We start from the raw sequence: 27107 nt of genomic DNA, 5'->3' as shown, positions 1-27107 counted from the left end.
CATTTCTAGCCCAGTTTTTGATCAGAGGGAGCCATCTAAAGCATATGATCGAATGTGTTGCTGAATGTGTTTGTGCACTGCAGAGGAACTGAGCACTTATCAAGCCATGCCGAATGTCTCGTACTGCAGGCTTGCTGGCAGACGATCACGTTCCAATTTCCCTGACTATCACCTCCCCCTACTGCAGCTGACTGTGGCAGGATTACCCTAAAACAAATCCCACCATATCCCGACCCTCAGCAAAAATATGAACACAGGCCAGGAACTGGTTCCTACATTTACAACATTGTCTAGGCTCATTTCACAGAATTAAGACAGCATTGGTTATAGCAAGTTGTTAAGAGTAAAAATGATAACAACTTCCTCTATGGCTCATGCATCTGATTATTATGCATAATATTTCTAATCCATGTGCTTCATCAATCTTGCCCCGTGTTGTGTGATAAATGGCAGGGTCATTTCTACAATGGTGCCTTTTCTGAAATATAGCTTCTTATTTTGTGTAAAAGGTGGATTCCAAAAGGCTTTAAATATAAGGTCAGCTGTCCTTTTACCTTAAACTCAAAAATATGGATCTTGAAAGGGAATTTTATGCATTTTGAACACTTTTCAGTGGATGTAGGCATTTTTACCATGTCCCTGGGTGTTACTCATCAACTTCCACGAGAAGTATGCCATAAAATAGATAAATAAAATATTTCATTATTTTATAGTCCTAGTTAATATCTCATCAATAATGTTTTCTTCATGATTATTGTATTTATTATTCTATTTAAGATTATGTGTGTCCCTGATATCACTTTCCACCCTGTTAGAATGCTGCACTACTTGGGAGCAACTGAGGCAGTTAGCTTAGTGGTTAGAGTGTTGGGCCAGTAACCGAAAGGTTGCTAGATCGAATCCCCGAGCTGACAAGGTAAAAATCTGTCATTCTGCCACTGACCAAGGCAGTAAACCCACTGTTCCTAGTCCATCATTGTAAATAAGAATTTGTTCTTAACTGACTTGTTTAGTTAAATAAAGGTTAAATAAACATAAATAAATAGTTTGTTGTAATTCTCCATTTAAGAAAACAACCCCTTCGTACAATGACACCATTCAGGAAGTGTAATTTCTTTGGTGGGAAAACAATGGCGCAAAGCTCAATAAATATAAAGTTTTATATATTTTTTGTCTGTATGTCCCACTCGTACATCTCCACTGTTAGGCAAAATTTTGAAAATTCACCAAAAGTTAACATTTTAAAATGTTTTGATAGAATAATTAAAATCCTAAAAGGTATTCCCAAACTGGGATAGGAGCAAACTGGGGTAGGAGTAATGATATCAAATCAAAATTTGATTCACACTAGAGGGCCATTCCGATTAATCGGTCGACGATTAATTAGGGCCGATTTCAAGTTTTCATAACAATCGGAAATCTGTATTTAAAAAAAGAAAAATTACACCTTTATTTATCCTTTATTTAACTAGGCAAGTCAGTTAAGAACACATTCTTATTTTCAATGACGGCCTAGGAACGGTGGGTTAACTGCCTTGTTCAGGGGCAGAATGACAGATTTTTACCTTGTCAGCTCTGGGATTCAAACTTGCAACCTTACAGTTAACTAGTCCAATGCTCTAACCACCTGATTACATTGCACTCCACGAGGAGACTGCCTGTTCGCGAATGCAGTAAGAAGCCAAGGTAAGTTGCTAGCTAGCATTAAACTTATCTTACAAAAAACAATCAATCAATCATAATCACTAGTTAACTACACATGGTTGATGACATTACTAGTTTATCTAGCGTGTCCTGCGTTGCATATAATCGATGCGGTGCGTATTCGCGAAAAAGGACTGTCGCTGCTCCAATGTGTACCTAACCATAAACATCAATGCCTTTCTTAAAATCAATACACAAGTATATATTTTTAAACCTGCATATTTAGTTAATATTGCCTGGTAACATGACTCGTTGCGAACTGTGAAGACTATTTATTCCTAACAAAGACAGCCAACTTCGCCAAATAGGGGATGATTTAACAAAAGCGCATTTGCGAAAAAAGCACAATCGTTGCACGACTGTACCTAACCATAAACATCAATGCATTTCTTAAAATCAATACGCAGAAGTATATATTTTTAAACATGCATATTTAGCTAAAATAAATCCAGGTTAGCAGGCAATATTAACCAGGTGAAATTGTGTCACTTCGCTTGCGTTCATTGCACGCAGAGTCAGTGTATATTAAACAGTTTGGGCCGCCTAATTTGCCAGAATTTTACGTAATTATGACATAACATTGAAGGTTGTGCAATGTAACAAAGATATTTAGACTTAGGGATGCCACCCGTTAGATGAAATACACAACGGTTCCGTATTTAACTGAAAGAATAAACGTCTTGTTTTCGAGATGATCGTTTCCGGATTCGACCATATTAATGACCTAAGGCTCGTATTTCTGTGTGTTATTATGTTATAATTAAGTCTATGATTTGATAGAGCAGTCTGACTGAGTGGTGGTAGGCACCAGCACGCTCGTAAGCATTCATTCAAACAGCACTTTCTTGCGTTTTGCCAGCAGCTCTTCGCTGTGCTTCAAGCATTGAGCTGTTTATGACTTCAAGCCTATCAACTCGAGATTAGGCTGGTGTAACCGATGTGAAATGGCTAGCTAGTTAGCGGGGTGCGCGCTAATAGCGTTTCAAACGTCACTCGCTCTGAGACTTGGAGTGGTTGTTCCCCTTGCTCTGCATGGGTAACGCTGCTTCGAGGGTGGCTGTTGTCGATGTGTTCCTGGTTCGAGCCCAGGTAGGGGCGAGGAGAGGGACGGAAGCTATACTGTTACACTGGCAATACTAAAGTGCCTATCAGAACATCCAATAGTCAAATGTATATGAAATACAAATAGTATAGAGAGAAATAGTCCTATAATTCCTATAATCCAATCCAAATCAAATCAAATTTTATTTGTGCTTCTAGTTCCGACAATGCAGTAATAACCGACAAATAATCTAACCTAACAATTCCACAACTACTACCTTATACACACAAGTGTAAAGGGATAAAGAATATGTACATAAAGATATATGAATGAGTGATGGTACAGAACAGCATAGGCAAGATGCAGTAGATGGTATAGTGTACAGTTTATACATATGAGATGAGTAATGTAGGGTATGTAAACATAAAGTGGCATAGTTTAAAGTGGCTAGTGATACATGTATTACATAAAGATAGCAAGATGCTGTGGATGATATACAGTACAGTATACACATATACATATGAGATGAGTAATGTAGGGTATGTAAACATTATATTAAGTGGCATTGTTTGAAGTGGCTAGTGATACATTTTTACATAAATTTCCATCAATTCATTATTAAAGTGGCTGGAGTTGAGTCAGTATGTTGACGGCAGCCACTAAATGTTAGTGGTGGCTGTTTAACAGTCTGATGGCCTTGAGATAGAGACTGAAAAACAGCTTCTCGGTCCCTGCTTTGATGCACCTGTACTGACCTCGCCTTCTGGATGATAGCGGGGTGAACAGGCAGTGGCTCGGGTGGTTGTTGTCCTTGATGATCTTTATGGCCTTCCTGTGACATCGGGTGGTGTAGGTGTCCTGGAGGGCAGGTAGTTTGCCACCGGTGATGCGTTGTGCAAACCTCACTACCCTCTGGAGAGCCTTACGGTTGTGGGCGGAGCAGTTGCCGTACCAGGCGGCGATACAGCCCGACAGGATGCTCTCGATTGTGCATCTGTAGAAGTTTGTGAGTGCTTTTGGTGACAAGCCGAATTTCTTCAGCCTCCTGAGGTTGAAGAGAAGCTGCTGCGCCTTCTTCACAACGCTGCCTGTGTGGGTGGACCTATTCAGTTTGTCCGTGATGTGTACGCCGAGGAACTTAAAACTTTCCACCTTCTCCACTACTGCCCCGTCGATGTGGATAGGGGGGTGCTCCCTCTGCTGTTTCCTGAAGTCTACAATCATCTCCTTTGTTTTGTTGACGTTGAGTGTGAGGTTATTTTCCTGACACCACACTCTGAGGGCCCTCACCTCCTCCCTGTAGGCCGTCTCGTCGTTGTTGGTAATCAAGCCTACCACTCTAGTGTCGTCCACAAACTTGATGATTGAGTTGGAGGCGTGCATGGCCACGCAGTCGTGGGTGAACAGGGAGTACAGGAGAGGGCTCAGAACGCACCCTTGTGGGGCCCCAGTGTTGAGGATCAGCGGGGTGGAGATGTTGTTACCTACCCTCACCACCTGGGGGCGGCCCGTCAGGAAGTCCAGGACCCAGTTGCACAGGGCGGGGGTCGAGACCCAGGGTTTCGAGCTTGATGACGAGTTTGGAGGGTACTATGGTGTTAAATGCTGAGCTGTAGTCGATGAACAGCATTCTCACATAGGTATTCCTCTTGTCCAGATGGGTTAGGGCAGTGTGCAGTGTGGTTGCGATTGCGTCGTCTGTGGACCTATTGGGTCGGTAAGCAAATTGGAGTGGGTCTAGGGTGTCAGGTAGGGTGGAGGTGATATGGTCCTTGACTAGTCTCTCAAAGCACTTCATGATGACGGAAGTGAGTGCTACGGGGCGGTAGTCGTTTAGCTCCGTTACCTTAGCTTTCTTGGGAACAGGAACAATGGTGGCCCTCTTGAAGCATGTGGGAACAGCAGACTGGGATAAGGATTGATTGAATATGTCCGTAAAACACACCAGCCAGCTGGTCTGCGCATGCTCTGAGGACGCGGCTGGGAATGCCGTCTGGGCCTGCAGCCTTACGAGGGTTAACACGTTTAAATGTTTTACTCACCTCGGCTGCAGTGAAGGAGAGCCCGCAGGTTTTGGTAGCGGGCCGTGTCAGTGGCACTGTATTGTCCACAAAGCGAGCAAAAAAGTTATTTAGTCTGTCTGGGAGCAAGACATCCTGGTCCGCGACGGGGCTGGTTTTCTTTTTGTAATCCGTGATTGACTGTAGACCCTGCCACATACCTCTTGTGTCTGAGCTGTTGAATTGCGACTCTACTTTGTCTCTATACTGGGACTTAGCTTGTTTGATTGCCTTGCGGAGGGAATAGCTACACTGTTTGTATTCGGTCATGTTTCCAGTCACCTTGCCCTGGTTAAAAGCAGTGGTTCGCGCTTTCAGTTTCACGCAAATGCTGCCATCAATCCACGGTGTCTGGTTTGGGAATGTTTTAATCGTTGCTGTGGGTACGACATCGTCAATGCACTTTCTAATGAACTCGCTCACCGAATCAGCATATTCGTCAATGTTGTTGTTGGACGCAATGCATAACATATCCCAATCCACGTGATCGAAGCAGTCTTGAAGCGTGGAATCAGATTGGTCGGACCAGCGTTGAACAGACCTGAGCGCGGGAGCTTGCTGTTTTAGTTTCTGTTTGTAGGCTGGAAGCAACAAAATGGAGTCGTGGTCAGCTTTTCCGAAAGGAGGGCGGGGGAGAGCCTTATATGCGTCGCGGAAGTTAGTATAACAATGATCCAAGGTTTTACCAGCCCTGGTAGCACAATCGATATGCTGATAGAATTTAGGGAGTTTTGTTTTCAGATTAGCCTTGTTAAAATCCCCAGCTACGATGAATGCAGCCTCAGGGTGTGTGGTTTCCAGTTTACAAAGAGTCAGATAAAGTTCGTTCAGGGCCATCGATGTGTCTGCTTGGGGGGGAATATATACGGCTGTGATTATAATCGAAGAGAATTCCCTTGGTAGATAATGCGGTCGACATTTGATTGTGAGGAATTCTAAATCTGGTGAACAGAATGACTTGAGTTCCTGTATGTTGTTATGATCACACCACGTCTCGTTGATCATAAGGCATACACCCCCGCCCCTCTTCTTACCAGAAAGATATTTGTTTCTGTCGGCGCGATGCGTGAAGAAACCAGCTGGCTGCACCGACTCCGTTAGCGTCTCTCGAGTGAGCCATGTTTCCGTGAAGCAGAGAACGTTACAATCCCTGATGTCTCTCTGGAATGTTACCCATGCTCGGATTTCATCAACCTTATTGTCAAGAGACTGGACATTGGCGAGTAGTATGCTAGGGAGTGGAGCGCGATGTGCCCGTCTCCGAAGCCTGACCAGGAGACCGCCTCGTTTGCCACTTTTTCGGCGTCGTTGTTTAGGGTCACCGGCTGGGATCAGATCCATTGTATTGGGTGGAAGGCAAAACACCAGATCCGCTTCGGGGGAGTCATATTCCTGGTTGTAACGACGGTGAGTTGACGTTGCTCTTATATTCAGTAGTTCCTCCCGACTGTATGTAATGAAACCTAAGATTACCTGGGGTACCAATGTAAGGAATAACACATAAAACAACAAAATACTGCATAGTTTCCTAGGAACGCGAAGCGAGGCGGCCATCTCGGTCGGCGCCGGAAATCTATAACAGCTACAACCTAAAACTTCTTACTTGGGAATATTGAAGACTCATGTTAAAAGGAACCACCAGCTTTCATATGTTCTCATGTTCTGAGCAAGGAACTTAAACGTTAGCTTTTTTACATGGCACATTTTGCACTTTTACTTTCTTCTCCAACACTTTGTTTTTGCATTATTTGAACCAAATTGAACATGTTTCATTATTTATTTGAGGCTAAATTGATTTTATTGATGTATTATATTAAGTTAAAATAAGTGTTAATTCAGTATTGTTGTAATTGTCATTATTACAAATAAAAATCAAATGTAATTGGCCGATTAATCAATATCGGCTTTTTTTGGGTCCTCCAATAATCGGTATCGGCGTTGAAAAATCATAAATCGGTCGACCTCTAATTAACTTTTTTTTTTTTAAGTTGAAATATATCTAACTTTTTTTCCCTCTTCATATTTTCCACCGGGACTATACATTTGGGTGAGTTTCTCTTGCCTGAGTAGCCTCGTTTCACTGCCCAAAATTAAATTTAACCATCTAGTGTTCAGCAAAATAACAACACAATGTCAAATACAGGAAGCCTATTTAAATAATTAACATTAAACAATACTCTCTCACGGGAATTCCAAAACGTAGCTGCTGCTCATGTTGGTATCTGTACTGATGGCGCAAAAGCCATGACAGGGAGACATAGTGGAGTGGTAACGCACGGCGTGCAAGCAGTTGCTCCCGACGCCACTTGGGTACACTGCAGCATCCACCGAGAGGCTCTTGCTGCCAAGGGAATATTTTACCTTTATTTAACTAGACAAGTCAGTTAAGAACAAATTCTTTTTTCAATGACGGCCTAGGAACAGTGGGTTAACTGCCTTGTCCAGGGACAGAACAACAGATTTTTACCTTGTCAGCTTGGGGATTCAATCTTGCAACCTTTCGGTTACTAGTCCAATGCTCTAACCACTAGGCTATCTGCCACCCCAAGCTGTCAGGAATACCTGACAGCTTGAAAGACATTTTGGACACTACAGTGAAAATGTAGCAAGGCCCCTGAACTCTCATGTATTTTCTGCAATATGCAATGATATGGGCAGAGACCACGTAACGCTTTCACAACATACTGGTTATCAAGGGGCAAAGTATTGACACATTTTTTTTTATTGAGAGATAAGCTTAAAGTTCTTTACTGACCATCATTTACACTTGTCTGACCGCTTGCATGATGATGAGTTTCTCACATGACTGGCCTATCTGGGTGATGTTTTTTCTCACCTGAATGATCTGAATCTAGGATTACAGGGACTCTCTGCAACTATATTCAATGTGCGGGACAAAATTGAAGCTATGATTTAGAAGTTGGAGCTCTTCTCTGTCTGAAACACACAGGTCTTTCCATCATTGTATGATTTTTTGTGTGCAAATTAACTCAAACTTACAGACAATGTCAAATGTGATATAGCTAAGCACCTGAGTGAGTTGGGTGCGCAATTATGCAGGTACTTTCCCAAAACAGATGACACAAACAACTGGATTCGTTATCCCTTTCATGCCCTGCCTCCAGTCTACTTACCAATATCTGAACAAGAGAGCCTCATCAAAATGGAAGATTTCTGGATTGGGCTGTGCTCAGAGTATCCTGCCTTGGCAAATCATGCTGTTAACCTCTCTGGGGTAGGTGGGATGCAATCGTCCCACCTGGCCAATAGCCAGGGAAAATGCACAGCGCCATATTCAAATAAAATGATATAAAAATCTAACTTTCATTAAATCACACATGTAAGATACCAAATTAAAGCTACACTCGTTGTGAATCCAGCCAACATGTCAGATTTCAAAAAAGGCTTTTCGGCGAAAGCATAAGATGCTATTATCTGATGATAGCACAACAGTAAACAAAGAGAGTAGCATATTTCAACACTGCAGGCACGACAAAAAACCTTTGACGAGCGTCTTTTGTTGGCACTCCAATATGTCCCATAAACATCACAAATGGTCCTTTTGTTCGATTCATTCCGTCCATATATATCCAAAATGTCAATTTATTTGGCGCGTTTCATCCAGAACACAGCTTCCAACTTGCGCAACGTCACTACAAAATATATCAAAAGTTACATGTAAACTTTACCAAAACATTTCAAACTACTTTTGTAATACAACGTTAGGTATTTTTAAACGTTAATAATCGATCAAATTGAAGACGGGATGATCTGTGTTCAATACAAAAAGAAAACAAACTGACGCAACTTTTCTGGTAATGTCCCTCTCTCAAACAATTTACTTCAAGTGACCCTCATTTAAGATGGCCGTACTTCTTCATTACACAAAGGAAAAACCTCAACCAATTCCCAAAGACTGGTGACATCCAGTGGAAGCGGTAGGAACTGCAAACAAGTCCCTTAGAAATCTGGTGTCCCAATGAAAACACATTGAAAAGACAGTGACCTCAAAAAAAGAAATATCTGAATGGTTTGTCCTCAGAGTTTTAAGTTCTGTTATACTCACAGGCATGATTCAAACAGTTTTAGAAACTTCAGAGTGTTTTCTATCCAAATCTACTAATAATATGCATATCTTATACTCTGGGGATGAGTAGCAAGCAGTTGAATTTGGGCATGCTATTTATCCAAAAGTGAAAATGCTGCCCCCTACCCCGAAGAAGTTAAGACACTGACACCCTTTGCAACCACGTACCTATGTGAGAGTGGATTCTCGGCCCTCACCGACATGAAAACTAAATACAGGCACAGACTGTGTGTGGAAAATTATTTAAGACAGACTCTCTCCAATACAACCCAACATTGCAGAGTTATATTCCAAGATGGCATAGCAGTCAGACGTCCTTTGTCCTCGTCTTGTCGTGTCCCGTGTATATATATATATATATATATATATATATTTACATATTTTCTTCGCATATCTTTTTATATATATTTTTTTATAAAAACTCAAACTTCAAAACACTCTCCTGCAACCTGCCTCACCAATTTAAAAATAAATATATATTATTCACCTCAAATCTGAAATTCACAACAGAAGCTAGCCAGAAGTTAGCCAGTTCACTGGCTAACGTTAGTATTCAGCTAACCACGGTTGGCGGTCATCAGCTGTCCTTTAGCTCGAAAAACTATCGGCAGTTTTGTACAACGCGACTCAGACCAGAACATACCGGACCTATTTTCTCTCCATATCCCCGGATTTCTACCGCAAGCTCTGGACATTTACACCTGGATCTTGCAGCTAGCTAGCTGCTATCCGAGTAACTATTGGCTAACGTCGGTCCCGGAGCAAACATCAATTATTCCAGAGCTAGCCAGCTGAAGAGTTCCATCAGCCACTCCTGGGCTACAATCACCTATCCGGACCCGTTTTACTGCCGATGCGGAGCCCCACCGGGCCTTCACGACTGGACTACCGACGTTATCTGCCCGAGGGAGTTATCCAACTGGCCCCTCCGTCGCGACGTAACCTGAATGCCCATGTGCGGCCCGCTAATCATTAGCTGTCTTATCGGCTGTTATCTGAATAGGTCTATCGGACAATTTTCTTGGGCCACTATAACTACAACTATTTGCCAATTGGATTGGTCCCCTCTTCCACACGGAACCCCACTAATCTACCGACGGAAACGCACGAGGTGGCTAAAAACAGACCTCCATCCTCTGCCCGCTTGCTACCCATGGCCCAGCTAGCTGTCTGAATCGCCGTGACCCCAACCAACCTCACTACTCACTGGACCCTTATGATCACTCGGCTAAGCATGCCTCTCCTTAATGTCAATATGCCTTGTCCATTGCTGTTCTGGTTAGTGTTTATTGGCTTATTTCACTGTAGAGCCTCTGGCCCTGCTCATTATACCTTAACCAACCTTTCAGTTCCACCACCCACATATGCGATGACATCACCTGGTTTCAATGATGTTCCTAGAGACAATATCTCTCTCATCATCACTCAATGCCTAGGTTTACCTCCACTGTATTCACATCCTACCATACCTTTGTATGTACATTATACCTTGAAGCTATTTTATCGCCCCCAGAAACCTGCTCCTTTTACTCTCTGTTCCGGATGTCCTAGACGACCAATTCTCATAGCTTTTAGCCGTACCCTTATCCTACTCCTCTTCTGTTCCTCTGGTGATGTAGAGGTGAATCCAGGAGCTGCAGTGCCTAGCTCCACTCCTATTCCCCAGGCGCTCTCTTTTGGTGACTTCTGTAACCGTAATAGCCTTGGTTTCATGCATGTTAACATTAGAAGCCTCCTCCCTAAGTTTGTTTTATTCACTGCTTTAGCACACTCTGCCAACCTGGATGTCCTAGCCATGTCTGAATCCTGGCTTAGGAAGACCACCAAAAAGTATGAAATCTCCATCCCTAACTACAACATTTTCAGGCAAGATAGAACAGCCAAAAGGGGGCGGTGTTGCAATCTACTGCAGAGATAGCCTTCTGTCCTACTATCCAGGTCTGTACCCAAACAATTTGAACTTCTACTTTTAAAAATCCACCTCTCTAAAAACAAGTCTCTCACCGTTGCCGCCTGCTATAGACCACCCTCTGCCCCCAGCTGTGCTCTGAACACCATATGTGAACTGATTGCCCCCCATCTATCTTCAGAGCTCATGCTGCTAGGTGACCTAAACTGGGACATGCTTAAACCTGTCTAGGATCAGCGTGGCGCTAGCGGCACACCCCCCCCCCCCCCACTGAAAAACCAGTGCCGCGAAATTCAAAAAAAATATTTTTTTAAAATATTTAACTTTCACACATTAAAGTCCAATACAGCTAATGAAAGACACAGATCTTATGAATCCAGTCAACATTTCCGATTTTTAAAATGTTTTACAGGGAAGACACAATATGTAAAGATGTACATCTATTACCTAAAAACACATTAGCATAATCCACCATCTTTTATTTGTCCACCAACACCAGTAGCCATCACCAATTCGGCTAAACTAAGATATTTATAGCCCCTAACCAACAAAAAAACTCATTAGATGACAGTCTGATAACATATTTATGGTATGGGATAGGTTTTGTTAGAAAAAAGTGCATATTTCAGGTATATGGCATAGTTTACAATTGCACCCACCATCACAAATGGACTAGAATAATTACAATGAGCAACGTGTTTACCTAACTACTAATCATCAAACATTTCGTAAAAATACACAGCATACACGAATCGAAAGACACAGATCCTGTGAATACAGACAATATTTCAGATTTTCTAAGTGTCTTACAGCGAAAACACAATAAATCGTTATATTAGCTTAGCACATAGCAATTAGCAGCCCAGCATTGATTCTAGCCAAAGTGAGCGATAAAAGTCAACATCGCCAAAAGATATTAATTTTTTCACTAACCTTCTCAGAATTCTTCCGATGACACTCCTGTAACATCACATTACAACATGCATATACAGTTTGATCGAAAATGTTTATATTTAGCCACCAAAATCATGGTTAGACAATGTGAAATGTAACTCGGCTGGTCAGAATTTGTCCTTGCGCCACTTAGACAGTGATCTACTCTTATACATAAATACTCATAAACGTGACTAAAAAATATAGGGTGGACAGGGATTGATAGACAATTTAATTCTTAATACAATTGCGTTATTACATTTTTTAATTTATCCTTACTTTTCAATACAGTTTGCGCCAAGCGAAGCTACGTCAAAAAACATGGCGTCCTAAGCCACTAAAATGTTTCGACAAACACGATTTATCATAATAAAAATGTCCTACCTTGAGCTGTTCTTCCATCAGTATCTTGGGCAAAGGATCCTTTCTTGGGAGAAATCGTCTTTTGGTGGAAAGCTGTCCTCTTGCCATGTGGAAATGTCAACTACGTTCGGGATGAACTGAAAAGCGTGCCCAACTTTTCACATCGTTGCAAAAATAAATGTCCCAAAATCGCACTAAACGGATATAAATTGCTATAAAACGCTTTAAATTAACTACTTTGTGATGTTTGTAACTCCTATAACGAGTGAAAAGATGACCGGAGAAATATAACAGGCTAAACTAACGCTTGGAACAGGAGAGGGTCGGTGTCTTCCACGCGCGTTACGCAGCAAGAAAAGACTTGCTAGCTAAAGGTTTTTTTCATTTGTAGGGCCTGTGAACGAGCAATCGAGCCCGTTGGAATCGTCATCACGTAAAGGCATCCAGGGGAAGACGTAAGAAGTGTCCGTATAGTCATAGCAACGACAGTGCCCTTTTAACTGACTTCAGAAAAGTGCCCAACATTTCTCAAATCTGACTCCATGTCAGGGAAATTGCTGTAGAATGGGCTCTGTTCCACTTAGAGACAAAATTTCAACTCCTATAGAAACTATAGACTGTTTTCTATCCAATAATAATAATAATATGCATATTGTACGATCAAGGATTTTGTGGGAAGCCGTTTAAAAAATTAGCCACATTAGCATAAATAGTCTAAACAGCGCCCCCATCCCCAACAGGTTAACACCCCAGCCATCCTACAATCTAAGCTTGATGCCCTCAATCTCACATAAATTATCAATGAACCTACCAGGTACCACCCCAAAGCCGTAAACACGGGCACCCTCATAGATATCATCCTAACCAACTTGTCCTCTAAATACACCTCTGCTGTTTTCAACCAAGATCTCAGCGATCACTGCCTCATTGCCTGCATCCATAATGGGTCAGCGGTCAAACGACCTCCACTCATCACTGTTAAACGCTCCCGAAAACACTTCAGCGAGCAGGCCTTTCTAATCGACCTGGCCCGGGTATACTGGAAGGATATTGACCTCATCCCGTCAGTAGAGGATGCCTGGTTATTTATTTTTAAATGCCTTCCTCACCATCTTAAATAAGCATGCCCCATTCAAGAAATCTAGAACCAGGAACAGATATAGCCCGTGGTTCTCTCCAGACCTGACTGCCCTTAACCAACACAAAAACATCCTATGGCGTTCTGCATTAGCATCGAACAGCCCCCGTGATATGCAACTTTCAGGGAAGTTAGAAACCAATATACACAGGCAGTTAGAAAAGCCAAGCCTAGATTTTCCTAGCAGAAATTTGCTTCCTACAACACAAACTCAAAAAGGTTCTGGGACACTGTAAAGTCCATGGAGAATAAGAACACCTCCTCCCAGCTGCCCACTGCACTGAGGATAGGAAACTCTGTCACCACCGATAAATCCACTATAATTGAGAATTTCAATAAGCATTTTTCTACAGCTGGCCATGCTTTCCACCTGGCTACCCCTACCCCGGTCAACAGCACTACACCCCCCACAGCAACTCGCCCAAGCCTTCCCCATTTCTCCTTCTCCCAAATCCAGTCAGCTGATGTTCTGAAAGAACTGCAAAATCTGGACCCCTACAAATCAGCCGGACTAGACAATCTGGACCCTTTCTTTCTAAGATTATCTGCCGAAATTGTTGCAACCCCATTTACTAGCCTGTTCAACCTCTATTTCGTGTCGCCTGAGATTCCCAAAGATTGGAAAACAGCTGCGGTCATCCCCCTCTTCAAAGGGGGGGACACTGTTGACCCAAACTGCTACAGACCTATATCTATCCTACCCAACCTTTCTAAGGTCTTCGAAAGCCAAGTCAACAAACAGATTACCGACCATTTTGAATCCCACCACACCTTCTCCGCTATGCAATCTGATTTCAGAGCTGGTCATGGGTGCACCTCAGCCATGCTCAAGGTCCTAAACGATATCTTAACCGCCATCGATAAGAAACAATACTGTGCAGCCGTATTCATTGACCTGGCCAAGGCTTTCGATTCTGTCAATCACCACATCCTCATCGGCAGACTCGATAGCCTTGGTTTCTCAAATGATTGCCTCGCCTGGTTCACCAACTACTTCATTGATAGAGTTCAAATTGGAGGGCCTGTTGTCCGGGCCTCTGGCAGTCTCTATGGGGGTGCCACAGGGTTCAATTCTTGGACCGACTCTTTTCTCTGTATACAGCAATGATGTCTCTCTTGCTGTTGGTGATTCTCTGATCCACCTCTACGCAGACGACACCATTCTGTATACTTCTGGCCCTTCTTTGGACACTGCGTTAACTAACCTCCAGATGAGCTTCAATGCCATACAACTCTCCTTCCATGGCCTCCAACTGCTCTTAAATACAAGTAAAACTAAATGCATGCTCTTCAACCGATCGCTGCCTGCACCTGCCCGCATCACTACTCTGGACAGTTCTGACTTAGAATATGTGGACAACTACAAATACCTAGGTGTCTGGTTAGACTGTAAACTCTCCTTCCAGACTCACATCAAACATCTCCAATCCAAAGTTAAATCTAGAATTGGCTTCCTATTTCACAACAAAGCATCCTTCACTCATGCTGCCAAACATACCCTCGTAAAACTGACCATCCTACCGATCCTCGACTTCGCTGATGTCATTTACAAAATAGCCTCCAATACCCTACTCAATAAATTGGATGCAGTCTATCACAGTGCCATCCGTTTTGTCACCAAAGCCCCATATACTACCCACCATCGCGACCTGTACGCTCTTGTTGGCTGGCCCTCGCTTCATACTCGTCGCCAAACCCATTGGCTCCAGGTCATCTACAAGACCCTGCTAGGAAAAGTCCCCCCTTAGCTCGCTGGTCACCATAGCAGCACCCACCTGTAGCACGCGCTCCAGCAGGTATATCTCTCTGGTCACCCCCAAAACCAATTCCTCCTTTGGCCGCCTCTCCTTCCAGTTCTCTGCTGCCAATGACTGGAACGAACTACAAAAATCTCTGAAACTGGAAACACTTATCTCCCTCACTAGCTTTAAGCACCAGCTGTCAGGGCAGCTCACAGATGACTGCACCTGTACATAGCCCATCTATAATTTAGCCCAAACAACTACCTCTTCCCCTACTGTATTTATTTATTTAGCTCCTTTGCGCCCCAATATTTCTACTTTGCACATTCTTCCACTGCAAATCTACCATTCCAGTGTTTTACTTGCTATATTGTATTTACTTCGCCACCATGGCCTTTTTTTGCCTTTACTTCCCTTATCTCACATCTTTTTGCTCACATTGTATATAGACTTATTTTTCTATTGTGTTATTGACTGTATGTTTGTTTTACTCCATGTGTAACTCTGTGTTGTTGTATGTGTCAAACTGCTTTGCTTTATCTTGGCCAGGTCGCAATTGTAAATGAGAACTTGTTCTCAACTTGTCTACCTGGTTAAATAAAGGTGAAATAAAAATGTGCATCCTTTCAAGCACAACCTTCTCATTAACCTGTGACGAGTTAGTCACAATTTTCGATTAACAAATAAGGTTTTATATGTAAGATGGTTAAATAAAGAGATAATTATATTATTATTTGTGCCCTGGTCCTATAGAGCTCTTTTTCACTTCCCACAAGCCAGGTTGTGGCAGAAACTCACACTAATTCTTATGTTTAATAAATGTATAGTGTGTGTGTGTGGCAGGCTTACAATTACGGCAAAAAACAACATTTGAGAGTGCACTGACCCTGGTGCTAGAGGGGGTACAGCTGTAGGTTGAATGTTTGAAGGGGTACGGGACTATAAAACGTTTGGGAACCACTGTGCTAGTTCAATCTCTCACTCACAGAGCTATGGCTAATTTAGATTTAACATTTCCACCCTGTTAGGATTATGCACATAACAGATTGGAAAATGCACCTCAAAAAATGTAAGTGCCTGAGTTTGATCAATATGTTTTTCTTTAAGTCAAACATGTCCTTTTTCTGTTAGAAAAAAAAAAGAGATACTTTATTTCCCCAAAAGTTATTAGGTCCAAAAGGCACCGCTCAGTAGGAATGACCCAGCTAAAGTTATATTATGGTGCACGACAACAAACTGTAGTTAGCTAAGTAACTAATACTCATGTTTGCACTACATGCACATCTACAAAGATACTTTGTGACATCTCCACCCAGTCAGCAAATCTGACCTTGTAGCCTTGTTGGCGTGGTGATGTAATGATGATGAACGACTAACACGGACATGTTGTCTTGCTCAAAAAAAAGTTTTAATTTTTTTAACAGGTTGTCGTGCTCCTTTCTCAATTATAAAACGCTCACAAAACATTTGTTGTGGAACCTACCTAGGTAGCGCTAGACAAGAGCGATCATGCATGTACAGTAGAGTAGCTAATCTAATGGCAAAACAGGAACACATGCCAGCCCTCCCCAATTCAAGATGCTTGATAGCTAAGGCTAGCTAGCTGGCTAACAGACACTAGCTAGCTAGCTGACTAAATATCGCAAAACAGAAGATAAAACATGTCAAAGCTTGATACTCACCTCTAGTTTATAGCGTAGCTATAAAGGGTATCTATCTGCGTTGTGAATTTGATGGGATTTCATGGCATGTTGCCTGTTTCCCTAAGTGTTGAATGGACATGCTGTCGACAGACGTGAGCTGCTGTTAGCTAACCTGACAAAGCTATCGAGATAGGCACTAGTAAACCAACCCCTGATTCGTCTGCCGTGACAAGACACGCCTTCCATTAGTCTGACCACGGTTCTTGCTTGGTTATTCTTATTCTTCCCTTGCAAAAAGAAATTGAACTATATTTTAAGACAATTAAATACTCTGCCAACAAAAAAACTGTTAGAATTATAAATGTGCGTCCTCCCCTCCCCGCCTCTGTACTTGAAATAAATGCCTGCCCTTCGTATCTCTATTCCACTGTTCCTGCCATCTCTGCACCATCACTGTCCATATCAGGTTTGCTGCCTCTGCCTTGCTCATTGAAACGACAACATCAACATCCCCACTTTCTCCTCCATCCTATCTGTTATTATTGGTTTGTCCCAATGACAGTATTTGTTTTTTGTCCTTTGAACTACTGCACCTCCTAGCGGAGAAGCTTTTCTAGTACCTGTCAGTGGCGCGTGTGTGGTAGATTGACACCTATGTAAACCATTCAGAATGTCGAATAGCTAGGAAGACATTTAGGGGCGTGAACATATTTCCTCTGCTCGACATTTTGTTGTTGAGAAACTTCAGCGCGTTCAGAAGTCGGCTACAGTGCCATTGTCACAAGGAGCGCTGACACCTGTAAAGTCACTGAGATAGAGGTATGGTCAACTTTTTTTATTTAGATAGTGGCAAGATCTCAATGACAAATATATTCAATTATAAACTTCTCAAGTGAAATTGCACCAAATGTTCTACTGCAAATTAAATTGTATACTCTAGTTAAGAGGAAAGTGAGAGTTCTGTCTAGATTTAGTTCTGATGACTCCATTGTTGCGATTTTATGCATTTTTGTACAAAAGAGCTTTATATAATTTGTCAGTTATTGATTGTACAATAAATGTATATAATATATAGTTTGTGTTACAAGTTATTTCTGTCTCTCTCTTTCTCTCCAGATGCAGAGGTATCTGGTGCTCTGTATGGTCCTGCTGGCCCAGGTCTCTGCTGATGACTGCCCAGATGGAGAGGCGTGTGAGGAGGGCAACACCTGCTGCAAGGTCCCCTCCGATGGTTATGAATGTTGCCCAATGTATCAGGTATGTATGGGGTGGTGCCTGCAGAGCTTAGCCCTTAGCTTTATTTGCAGCCTGAACCCGAGTTCCCTAACCCTTGTACACTGAATTATATCTATTAGAAGTGTAAAAACCAAATAGGTAGACTATGGTGTCATTGTCTCTTACCCTGAAATAGATACCTCTTTAATTGCACCCTTGTGCTAGCATTCTCTCGTAGTATCTGTTTGGTCTGTAAGATGTGAGATTCTAACACACTTTGTTAATCAAACTACTCTTACCATTTCTCTCAGGCTGAGTGCTGTGAGGATCATATCCACTGCTGCCCTGAGGGAACACTCTGCGTTGTGAATGAGTCCATGTGTGTGAATGGAACTGTCTCCCTACCATGGGTGGAGAGAGTCTCTGCTAAACAGTCCATATATCCTAAAGTAAGAATGTCAGTGAATCCAGGAAGAAAGTTTAGCTGACTATTGACAACGTTGAAATGCACTGTACACAAAGAACTGCTTACCCCTCTCTTAAAGCTTTATACAAACAAGAATTGGTTCTAACCAGTTCTCACAGCCTAAGATAGGCTCTAAAGATCTTTTCACTCCCCTAAATAGACAGAACTAGAATTCAGCCTGGTTATGCCTTTAGTGCCCCAGAGATAAGGAGGCAAAAACAAATCAATCCTTTGTGCGGTGTGTGAAGAGGGTACTGAAAATTAACAGTGAAAAGTACATACAGTACTATTCAACTCAAGCATTTACATAGCATTAGACTGTAACAAATCCATTTTTCTCCAACAACATAATTAATCTAGATGAACGTAAGGAAATCAAAAATACTATGATCAGTCATGTTTTTTGTCATTGAAAAAGTCAAATGCATTTTTTTCTACCCTCTAGTCTTTCAGAATGATCAGTGCATATGCCGGGGATGAGGATGATAACATCTGCCCTGACAAGTCCCACTGCCCCGAAGAGTTCTCCTGTCTGAAGGCCACTACAGGCTATGGTTGCTGTCCTGTTGCTCATGTAATAACCTAACCACTGCTGCAATCTAGCCTTTTGCGCCAGATTCATATTGTTATACTGTTCACATAAACATGCATTGGTGTCAATGGAAAAACTGGAGTTATGTGCACAGATATCAAGTTAGGATGCAGGCCTGAGTGAATTGTAAATTGATCTATTGTACACACAGGCTGTGCCTTGCTCTGATGGGAAACATTGCTGTCCTGAAGGCCACCAGTGCAGCACAGACTGCAGCTCCTGCATCACACAGACAGGTTAGACTCTTGTGGAGTCACATGTTGCCATCTTATGCGTCTGTTGCAACATCATCACTAACCCCTCTGCCTACTAACCCCTCTGCATTCTTCCACCCCGGCAGAGCCTGTTGTTACAGTGATGTGCAGTGACAAGGAGTCTGAGTGCCCAGAGGGAACCACATGCTGTGAGACTCCAGATGGGAGTTGGGGGTGCTGCCCCATGCCCAAGGTACAGGGGAGGAGGGGGCTAGGGGGTTACCATCATGGATTTGCCAGTCAGGAATAATATTGGTCCTTTGAATGTGTGACATGTACACTCTCCAGTGTCTGTAATCACTCCATGGAGAGATGTCTAATCAAGGATTTGCATGGCCTATGTGCTAACCCTTTGTTTATATATGGTCTTCTCATGTGGTGATTCTCTATGTGTCTGTGTGTACTGACCAGGCTGTGTGCTGTGAAGATAAGATTCACTGTTGTCCTGAGGGCAGCACCTGTGACATCAAGCAATCCAAGTGTATATCCACTACCAACAAGGAAATGCCCATGTGGGCTAAGTTCCCTGCCCGCAAGAGGGCAGAGTGGGAAAACCAGAATGGTAGGTTTCCCCCCCAAAAAAGGCATATTTTCCTGGTCTATTTTTGTACCAATCACTGTCTGGATGTTAATGTGTATATGATTATTTTGCTGTACGTGCTTTCAGAAGTTGCCCAAGTGACAACACCTATTCCCGACACTACCACCTCAGCCAATAGTAGTCCTGCTTTTCTTTGGGAGGGTACTTCTCCACCCTTCATTAAGACAGGAGGTATGACATTACACTTCTTCTTAGAACAATACAATAGTGCTGTGGAATATGTTGTTAGCTCGTCCAGTTGTGTTGATCGCTAACACCCTGCTGTCTCTCCAGACGTTCCCTGTGATGAGTCAACGGCCTGTTCGGATGGAACCACATGTTGTAAAACACAGGAAGGAGGATGGGCATGCTGTCCTCTGCCACAGGTATACTATGTCTCATACTGTAGAGGCCCATTCACTCTCTTAGCTAACCCATTTCTTCAAGATAGATCAACCTGATTGCATGTCTTTTGCTTGTCCTGTGACAGCTTCCCCTTTTTGTTTGGGCTCTTCTCTCTTCCAGGCAGTTTGCTGCAGTGACTTGGTCCACTGCTGCCCACATGGTAAGAAGTGCAACCAGGCTGCCCAGACGTGTGACGACCCCTCAGGCTCCCCCTCTGAGCCCTGGCTGAAGAAGTTTCCTGCCGTGCCTCGGGAGGGTAAATTGCCAGGAGATGTTACCTGTGACCCCACCCATGTGTGTCCCGACAACACCACCTGCTGCAAGACAGCGTCAGGAGACTGGGCCTGCTGCCCCTTGCCTGAGGTAGGGACAGAGAGATGTGGCTACTACTGCTGTGGATAGGCAAATTAATGAATGGCCTCTTAACTTGACTGCTCTGCGATGCGGTGAGAGATTCTGTATGGCTAACAAAGAGGCACTTAGTTTTGGTCTTTACGACATCCCAGTATCACATCCTCATTCTTCACTCCTGTCAGCTTGCTGCTGCTTGTGATCTTAACCTTTCTTCTTCCTTGTTAAGGGGATTTTGAGCTTGAACCACATGTTGTTTTTATAGCATTGAAAAGTAGAACTGGGAAACTGGGTAATCTAGGGAGTCTCAACTTTTCTCTAACTTGCATAATCTCTTCTGCTACCAGCAATACCTCTACATAATTCCTAGAAAGGCTTGTGACAGTCTTAAATGACAGAAAATGTTTGTTGTGTGTCTATCCCTTCCTCCCTCCAGGCTGTTTGCTGTGAGTACCACGAGCACTGCTGCCCCCATGGCACCACCTGTGACCTGGCTGGCCTCACCTGTGATGGTCCCTCAGGGTCGGAGCCCATGGTGGGGAAGGTGCCAGCTCTCACAACCCTGGCATCTGATCATGAAGAGGCAGCCACAGACCAGCAAGGGGTGCAGATGGATGACATGGAGCTGCCTACAGAAGATGACAAAGGTGATGAAGATGAGGAGGGGCCCAGGACACAGTATGACGCCCACACCACCTGCTGCTTTATTAAATATGTTGTTAGCTCGTCCAGTTGTGTTGATCGCTAACACCCTGCTGTCTCTCCAGACGTTCCCTGTGATGAGTCAACGGCCTGTTCGGATGGAACCACATGTTGTAAAACACAGGAAGGAGGATGGGCATGCTGTCCTCTGCCACAGGTATGCTATGTCTCATACTGTAGGGGCCCATTCAATCTCTTAGCTAATCCATTTCTTCAAGATAGATCAACCTGATTGCATGTCTTTTGCTTGTCCCGTGACAGCTTCTCCTTTTTGTTTGTGCTCTTCTCCCTTCCAGGCAGTTTGCTGCAGTGACTTGGTCCACTGCTGCCCTCATGGTAAGAAGTGCAACCTGGCTGCCCAGACGTGTGACGACCCCTCAGGCTCCCCCTCTGAGCCCTGGCTGAAGAAGGTTCCTGCCGTGCCTCGGGAGGGTAAATTGCCAGGAGATGTTACCTGTGACCCCACCCATGTGTGTCCCGACAACACCACCTGCTGCAAGACAGCGTCAGGAGACTGGGAATGCTGCCCCTTGCCTGAGGTAGGGACAAATAGATATGGCTACTGCTGCTGTGGATAGGCAAATTCATGAATGGCCTCTTAACTTGACTGCTGTGCGATGCGGTGAGAGATTCTGTATGGCTAACAAAGAGGCACTTAGTTTTGGTCTTTACAACATCCCAGTATCACTTCCTCAATCTTTACTCCTGTCAGCTTGCTGCTGCTTGTGATCTTCACCTTTCTTCTTCCTTGTAAATGGGTTTTGGAGCTTGAACCACATGTTGTTTTATATCAAGGGGGGCTATGTTTCATTGAAAAGTGGAACTGGGAAAGTGGGTAATATAGGGAGTCACAACTTTTCTCTAACCTTGCATAATCTCTTCTGCTACCAGCAATAGTTCTACATAATTTCTATAAAGGCTTGTTGTGTGTCCTTTCCCTTCCTTAAGGCTGTTTGCTGTGAGGACCACGAGCACTGTTGCCCCCATGGCAGCACCTGTGACCTGGCTACCCTCACCTGTGATGGCCCCTCAGGGCCAGAGCCGATGGTGGGGAAGGTGCCCACCCTCACAACCCAGGCACCTGATCATGAGGAGGCACCCGCAGACCACCAGGGGGTGCAGATGGATGACATGGAGCTGCCTACAGAGGATGATGAAAGTGACGAAGACGAGGAGTTGCACAGGACACAGTGTGACGCCCACACCAGCTGCCCAAAGGACGCCACCTGCTGCTTTATGAAATCCACCCAGAAATGGGGCTGCTGCCCACTGCCACAGGTGAGTGTTACAGTAATGGTTAGTGCTGAGCAATTGGTGCTTTTGAGGTCTGTTCGGTTTCGGTTCATTATTAAAAAAAATACGGATTTCGGTTTCGATTATTTGGGTTGAATGCTGTAACAGCACATAATAAAACAATAAAAGTCCCATGGTGGAAGTGACTGCCCATTACTGCTTATCACATTGCTTTACTTTAATAAAATATTAGCTTTTGTGTGTATTACATTTGTTTTAATTTATAACTTTATTTCATTCCAATTCATCATTTCATCTCTATAGAGCTGCTGCCTATGCCTTCTGACAAAATCACTATTTTGCAGTTCTTCAACATAAATAAGGCATACTTTTATGACTGCTGAATAACAACTAGCAATCACTTTGATCATGTATTTTCAGGTAGAGATACCTCGCGAAGCAACAGCTGCTCCAAAGTCAGTACAGTATGAAGATAGGCAGAAACTGCTTCTCCAATAGAAATTTCCAATCATGCTTGTAGACGATGTCATGGCGACGTTGGCTAGCTAAGCTCATGCGTAGAAACGCCATTGGGTCTAACGGGCATCACGTGCTGAGCTGCGCATGTTCATGCCATCAAATCAAAGGCACTTCTTCAATATAGTAATTTTTGATCAAAATTCAAACGTGTAAGATTGTCACTTTCACGAGGTTGGTGTAATAACTTGTTCAACTACTTAAGACATTGGCTCGAATCTAGGTTGTACCTTTAGATTTGGAGAAAAAAAAAGTAATTAGATTTAAAAATAAAAAATGTAAGGACACTTTTTTTACTTGTCCCATTGACTTCTCAAACCCCAGCCTGGTCTGCTTCTCAAGCGCTCTCTATATCCCTTCTGTAGCAGGCATAAAAGAAACACAGACCAGACAAGTCGATGCGATGCGCAATGGATTATAGTCATTGTAGTTAATTACAATGTTTTATGCGCTAAACTATGTAGAATATTGGCCTGTTGGAAACAACCCCCTACAACATCTCACAGTTCAGGCTGGATCTGATTTATCTCTAAAGAAACTGCAACGTGCGCATTGAGCTCATAAAAAAAAGAAAACTGAACGAAATGGAATTTAAATAATTTAACTGACATCGGTCAATTAGTTGCTTGATAACCAAAATGTTGGTCAATCACTCAGCACTATTAATGGTGTTCCCAACTAGTGAGGAAGGATTTTAGGGAATGAAAGCCCTTTCCCTCACTACTCGCTGTTCCCTCTTCCCCAGGCAGTGTGCTGTGCTGATGGAGAGCACTGCTGTCCCAAAGACTACATATGTGATATGCGCAAGACTTCCTGCTCTAAGGGTGGGGTGGTGATCCCATGGTACAACAAGCTGGCAGCTGAGCCAGATGACAGTGCCCTCACTGCCCCCCTCTCTGTGAAGTGTGACACCCAGAACAGATGCCCTGAAGGCTCCAGCTGCTGCCAACTTTCCACAGGACAGTGGGGCTGCTGCCCCCTGCGCAAGGTGTGTGTTTGTGTGAGCGAGGGTGTGTGTTGGTATGCACATGCATATACAGAACCCTAGAAACAATTTTGCTCTGCTATCTCACATGGGAAACCTTTCATGTCTGTACCACATCTGGCTGTGATTGGGAGTCCCATAGGACAGCGTACAATTGGCCCAGCATTTGTCCAGTTTTGGCCAGGGTTGGCTGTCATTGTAAATAAGAATTTGTTCTTAACTGACTTGCCTAGTTAAATAAAATAAAAATAATTTCTCTGTCTTGTCTCCCTGTATAGGCTGTGTGCTGTGCAGATGAGGAGCACTGCTGTCCACAGGGCTACAGCTGTAACATGGGCTCAGGGACTTGCCAGAAACTAATGTTTCTTCAGTTCCAGACGGTACCCCTAACTCGGGTGTCTGCGCCTGAGCCCCCGACCCCACAAGATAAGGAAATCCACTGTGGGGGGCCGTTTGTCTGCAATAATGAGGAGACATGCTGCAAGGTCTCCGCCACTACATGGGCCTGCTGTCCCGTTCCAAATGTATGATATACTCCTCTGCCCTCTCACCAGACACCACAAACATTTCTAGAAATTAAAATGTCATACTAATGTTAGTGAAGTTCAAGACTAAGGCATCTACTCTCCTTCTATTGAATAGTCAAATTCCTATATGGTTTCTCTCATTGCTTCCTCTCTCTTTTTTTTTACTCTCCCTTCCACCTTATCCCTGTCTTCCTCCACCTGTCCTCCTAGGCGGTGTGCTGCAGTGACATGAAGCACTGCTGTACTACAGGCTACACCTGTGGTGAGGGAGGGTCCTGCACCCAGTCCACTGGCTTCAAATGGGACCACTGGCAGGTGTTCTTCTCCAACAAGAAGAGAGCCCTGCGTGTGTGACAACATTGGGCTAGACCTATCACTCCAACCGTTGGAGTGATAGGCCAACACTCCACCACCAGACGCATTGCACTAATGAAGGGACGCAGGAACTTAATATCACTGTTACAGTATATCAAATTGTGTTTTTTACAGAGGAAAAATAGTGTGTGTATTTATAGGAAAGGGGAGTGAAAATAAGTAACATTTTGCGCCATTGGTAGGTGCTTGGAATGTTACTACATTTACTTCAAGAGATACCCATGCTTGCTCATGAACAGAAACTATCAAGGATTTGAAATCACTCCAAAAATGAGATACCAATGTTGAACAATCTTTTAGGGATGTGGCTCAGGGAAGGATTGGAATGTGATATAAAACTAGTTGTAAGCTACTATCAAGATTGACACAGAGGAGCATATAAATGACAAGAACTTAGTACTGTTTTACAATGTTTGATGTTACCTTTTAAACAGGAAGAGTGTTTTGTTTTTTAGTTGACCATATGAAGTGCACTGTGCCTCATAGTTTCAGGTATACCTTTGAAATGCCTTTTACATTAGTCTGTCATTGTAAATAAGAATTTGTTCTTAACTCACTTGCCTAGCTAAATAAAGGTTAAATAAAATAAATATTACACCCTGTGGCTGAACTGATACTGTCTACTTGGGAAAACTTGAAATATATATTTTTTTACCTTTAAAAACAAATTCTTATTTTCAATGACAACCCTACGGCCTTATACAGGGAAAGAACGAGAGGTTTTTACCTTGTCAACTCGGGGATTCGAGCTTGCAACCTTTCGGTTACTAGTCCAACGCTCTAACCACTAGGCTACCTGTCGCCCCATATGCCCTCCGTCTAGTCCAACGCTCTAACCACTAGGCTACCTGCTGCCCCATATGCCCTCCGTCTTGTTGCTACCACGTTTTAAGTAAGAGATGGATTATCTCACTTCCTTGTGTTTTAGAAATTATGCCATTTTAAATAGTCCGTAATGATTCAGGTTGTTGCTACCAAAGGGAATTAATTTGCTGTAAAATGTGAATAAAAAAATAAGTCATTGCCAAATCAATTGTACACTATGCATGTGTTGGTTTGTGATCAGTGTTCACTCAAATCTGTGCCCAGTATGTAACTATAGTAGGCCTTGCAAGTAAAAAGGTAAAAACTCAAGAGGTGATAAAGGTGAGTACCGAGTGGACTACATTTGGAGAAAAACCATATTCAACGTCTGATACTAATTACCAATTACTGGAAAGTTTTCTGTGGGTTTTATGGCGGACTACACCCAAAAAGGTGTATTGGCGCCACCAACTGGACGGTTGGAAACCAATAAAATATAATGAATAAATCCATACGTAATAATGATACTAACTTAATCCACCCTAATAAAAAAAATGGTATATAGACAAAACAAACTCCCACTTCTATTTTAGATCCCCATATCTCCCTTCTCAGGCTCTAGGGCCTGAGAGGGTGGTACGGCTTGGGGCAATATTCCATAACTCCTTTGCTGTGAAATCTTTCTGCCCCAGGAACCGCTCCACCGCAATCACTATGATTTCTATCTTCCTGAACCTTCTCCCCACCTTGGCAGTGTCAATAATTACCATAGCTATAAATGCCACAAAGTCCACCTTCTTAACCTTTAAAACGTCAGGGTCCTGCTGGTGAAAGGCAATCCCTGCAGGCTAGGCCTATCCACTACCTTGGACTCTTCTGGAGCACCATTCAAACCTTTTCATAGCTGCTGCATATGAAATACTCTGTGCAACCCTGACTAAGCCACCTCATTCTCTTTCACCCTTGTGGGGCATTCGGAAGACGTGGCTTCATTGTTCCCACCGCAATTGCAACATGTCACATATTCATCACTTTTATAAACATATGGTCCCTTCCACTTGGCTTCTCCCTTCTGCAAACACTTGCTACATGACCAAAAGCTTCACAATGATTACACTGTATTGATCTTGGTATAAATGCTCTGACTCTGTAGTTAATATACCCTAACTGCACTTGAGTAAGGAGACTCCTCATCAAAAAAACAAAAGAACAAATAGACTTCATTTTTTCACCATTCATCACATGATTCATCCAACGCGCTTCAATTACTCCAGGAGTATTTTCCATCTCTTCAAAATCAACTTCCCACGAGACGCCTGCGGCGGCCTGATATAACCCCCTCGAGGGGTGCCCTGTTCCGAAGAGACACACATGACACTTTAAACTTTTTTATTTTATTTAACCTTTATTTAACCAGGTAGGCTAGTTGAGAACAAGTTCTCATTTACAACTGCGACCCG

The 27107-nt window shown here is 43.2% G+C and overlaps 2 protein-coding genes across 3 annotated transcripts in view; one reads left to right on the top strand and one right to left on the bottom strand.

Annotated features, from left to right (window-relative positions):
* The window catches only part of LOC129833464 (probable mitochondrial glutathione transporter SLC25A39), a 29389-nt gene extending 12207 nt beyond the window's left edge, over positions 1 to 17182 (bottom strand). Inside the window, exon 1 of one of the 2 annotated variants that reach the window (XM_055898090.1) lies at positions 16661 to 17182. The gene's annotated coding sequence lies outside the window, so the exon portion shown is untranslated. The remainder of the gene's footprint in view (positions 1 to 16660) is intronic. The other variant, XM_055898089.1, reaches the window with a different exon arrangement.
* A 151-nt stretch (positions 17183 to 17333) lies between these two features.
* Positions 17334 to 25881, top strand: LOC129833461 (progranulin-like). Its single transcript, XM_055898086.1, has 17 exons — positions 17334 to 17440; positions 17738 to 17878; positions 18148 to 18285; positions 18748 to 18876; positions 19046 to 19130; positions 19235 to 19341; positions 19560 to 19710; positions 19816 to 19920; positions 20023 to 20114; positions 20254 to 20496; positions 20921 to 21131; positions 21252 to 21343; positions 21483 to 21725; positions 22135 to 22464; positions 23702 to 23944; positions 24220 to 24465; positions 24679 to 25881. Exons 2-17 carry the CDS (start codon positions 17738 to 17740, stop codon positions 24820 to 24822), a joined length of 2700 nt encoding a protein of 899 aa, XP_055754061.1. The 5' UTR covers positions 17334 to 17440; the 3' UTR covers positions 24823 to 25881.
* Positions 25882 to 27107: the final 1226 nt, after the last annotated feature.

The sequence above is a fragment of the Salvelinus fontinalis genome, chromosome 34, assembly GCF_029448725.1.
Source record: "Salvelinus fontinalis isolate EN_2023a chromosome 34, ASM2944872v1, whole genome shotgun sequence".
Taxonomy (NCBI): Eukaryota; Metazoa; Chordata; class Actinopteri; order Salmoniformes; family Salmonidae; genus Salvelinus; species Salvelinus fontinalis.
This window is presented reverse-complemented; position numbering and strand designations above follow the sequence as displayed.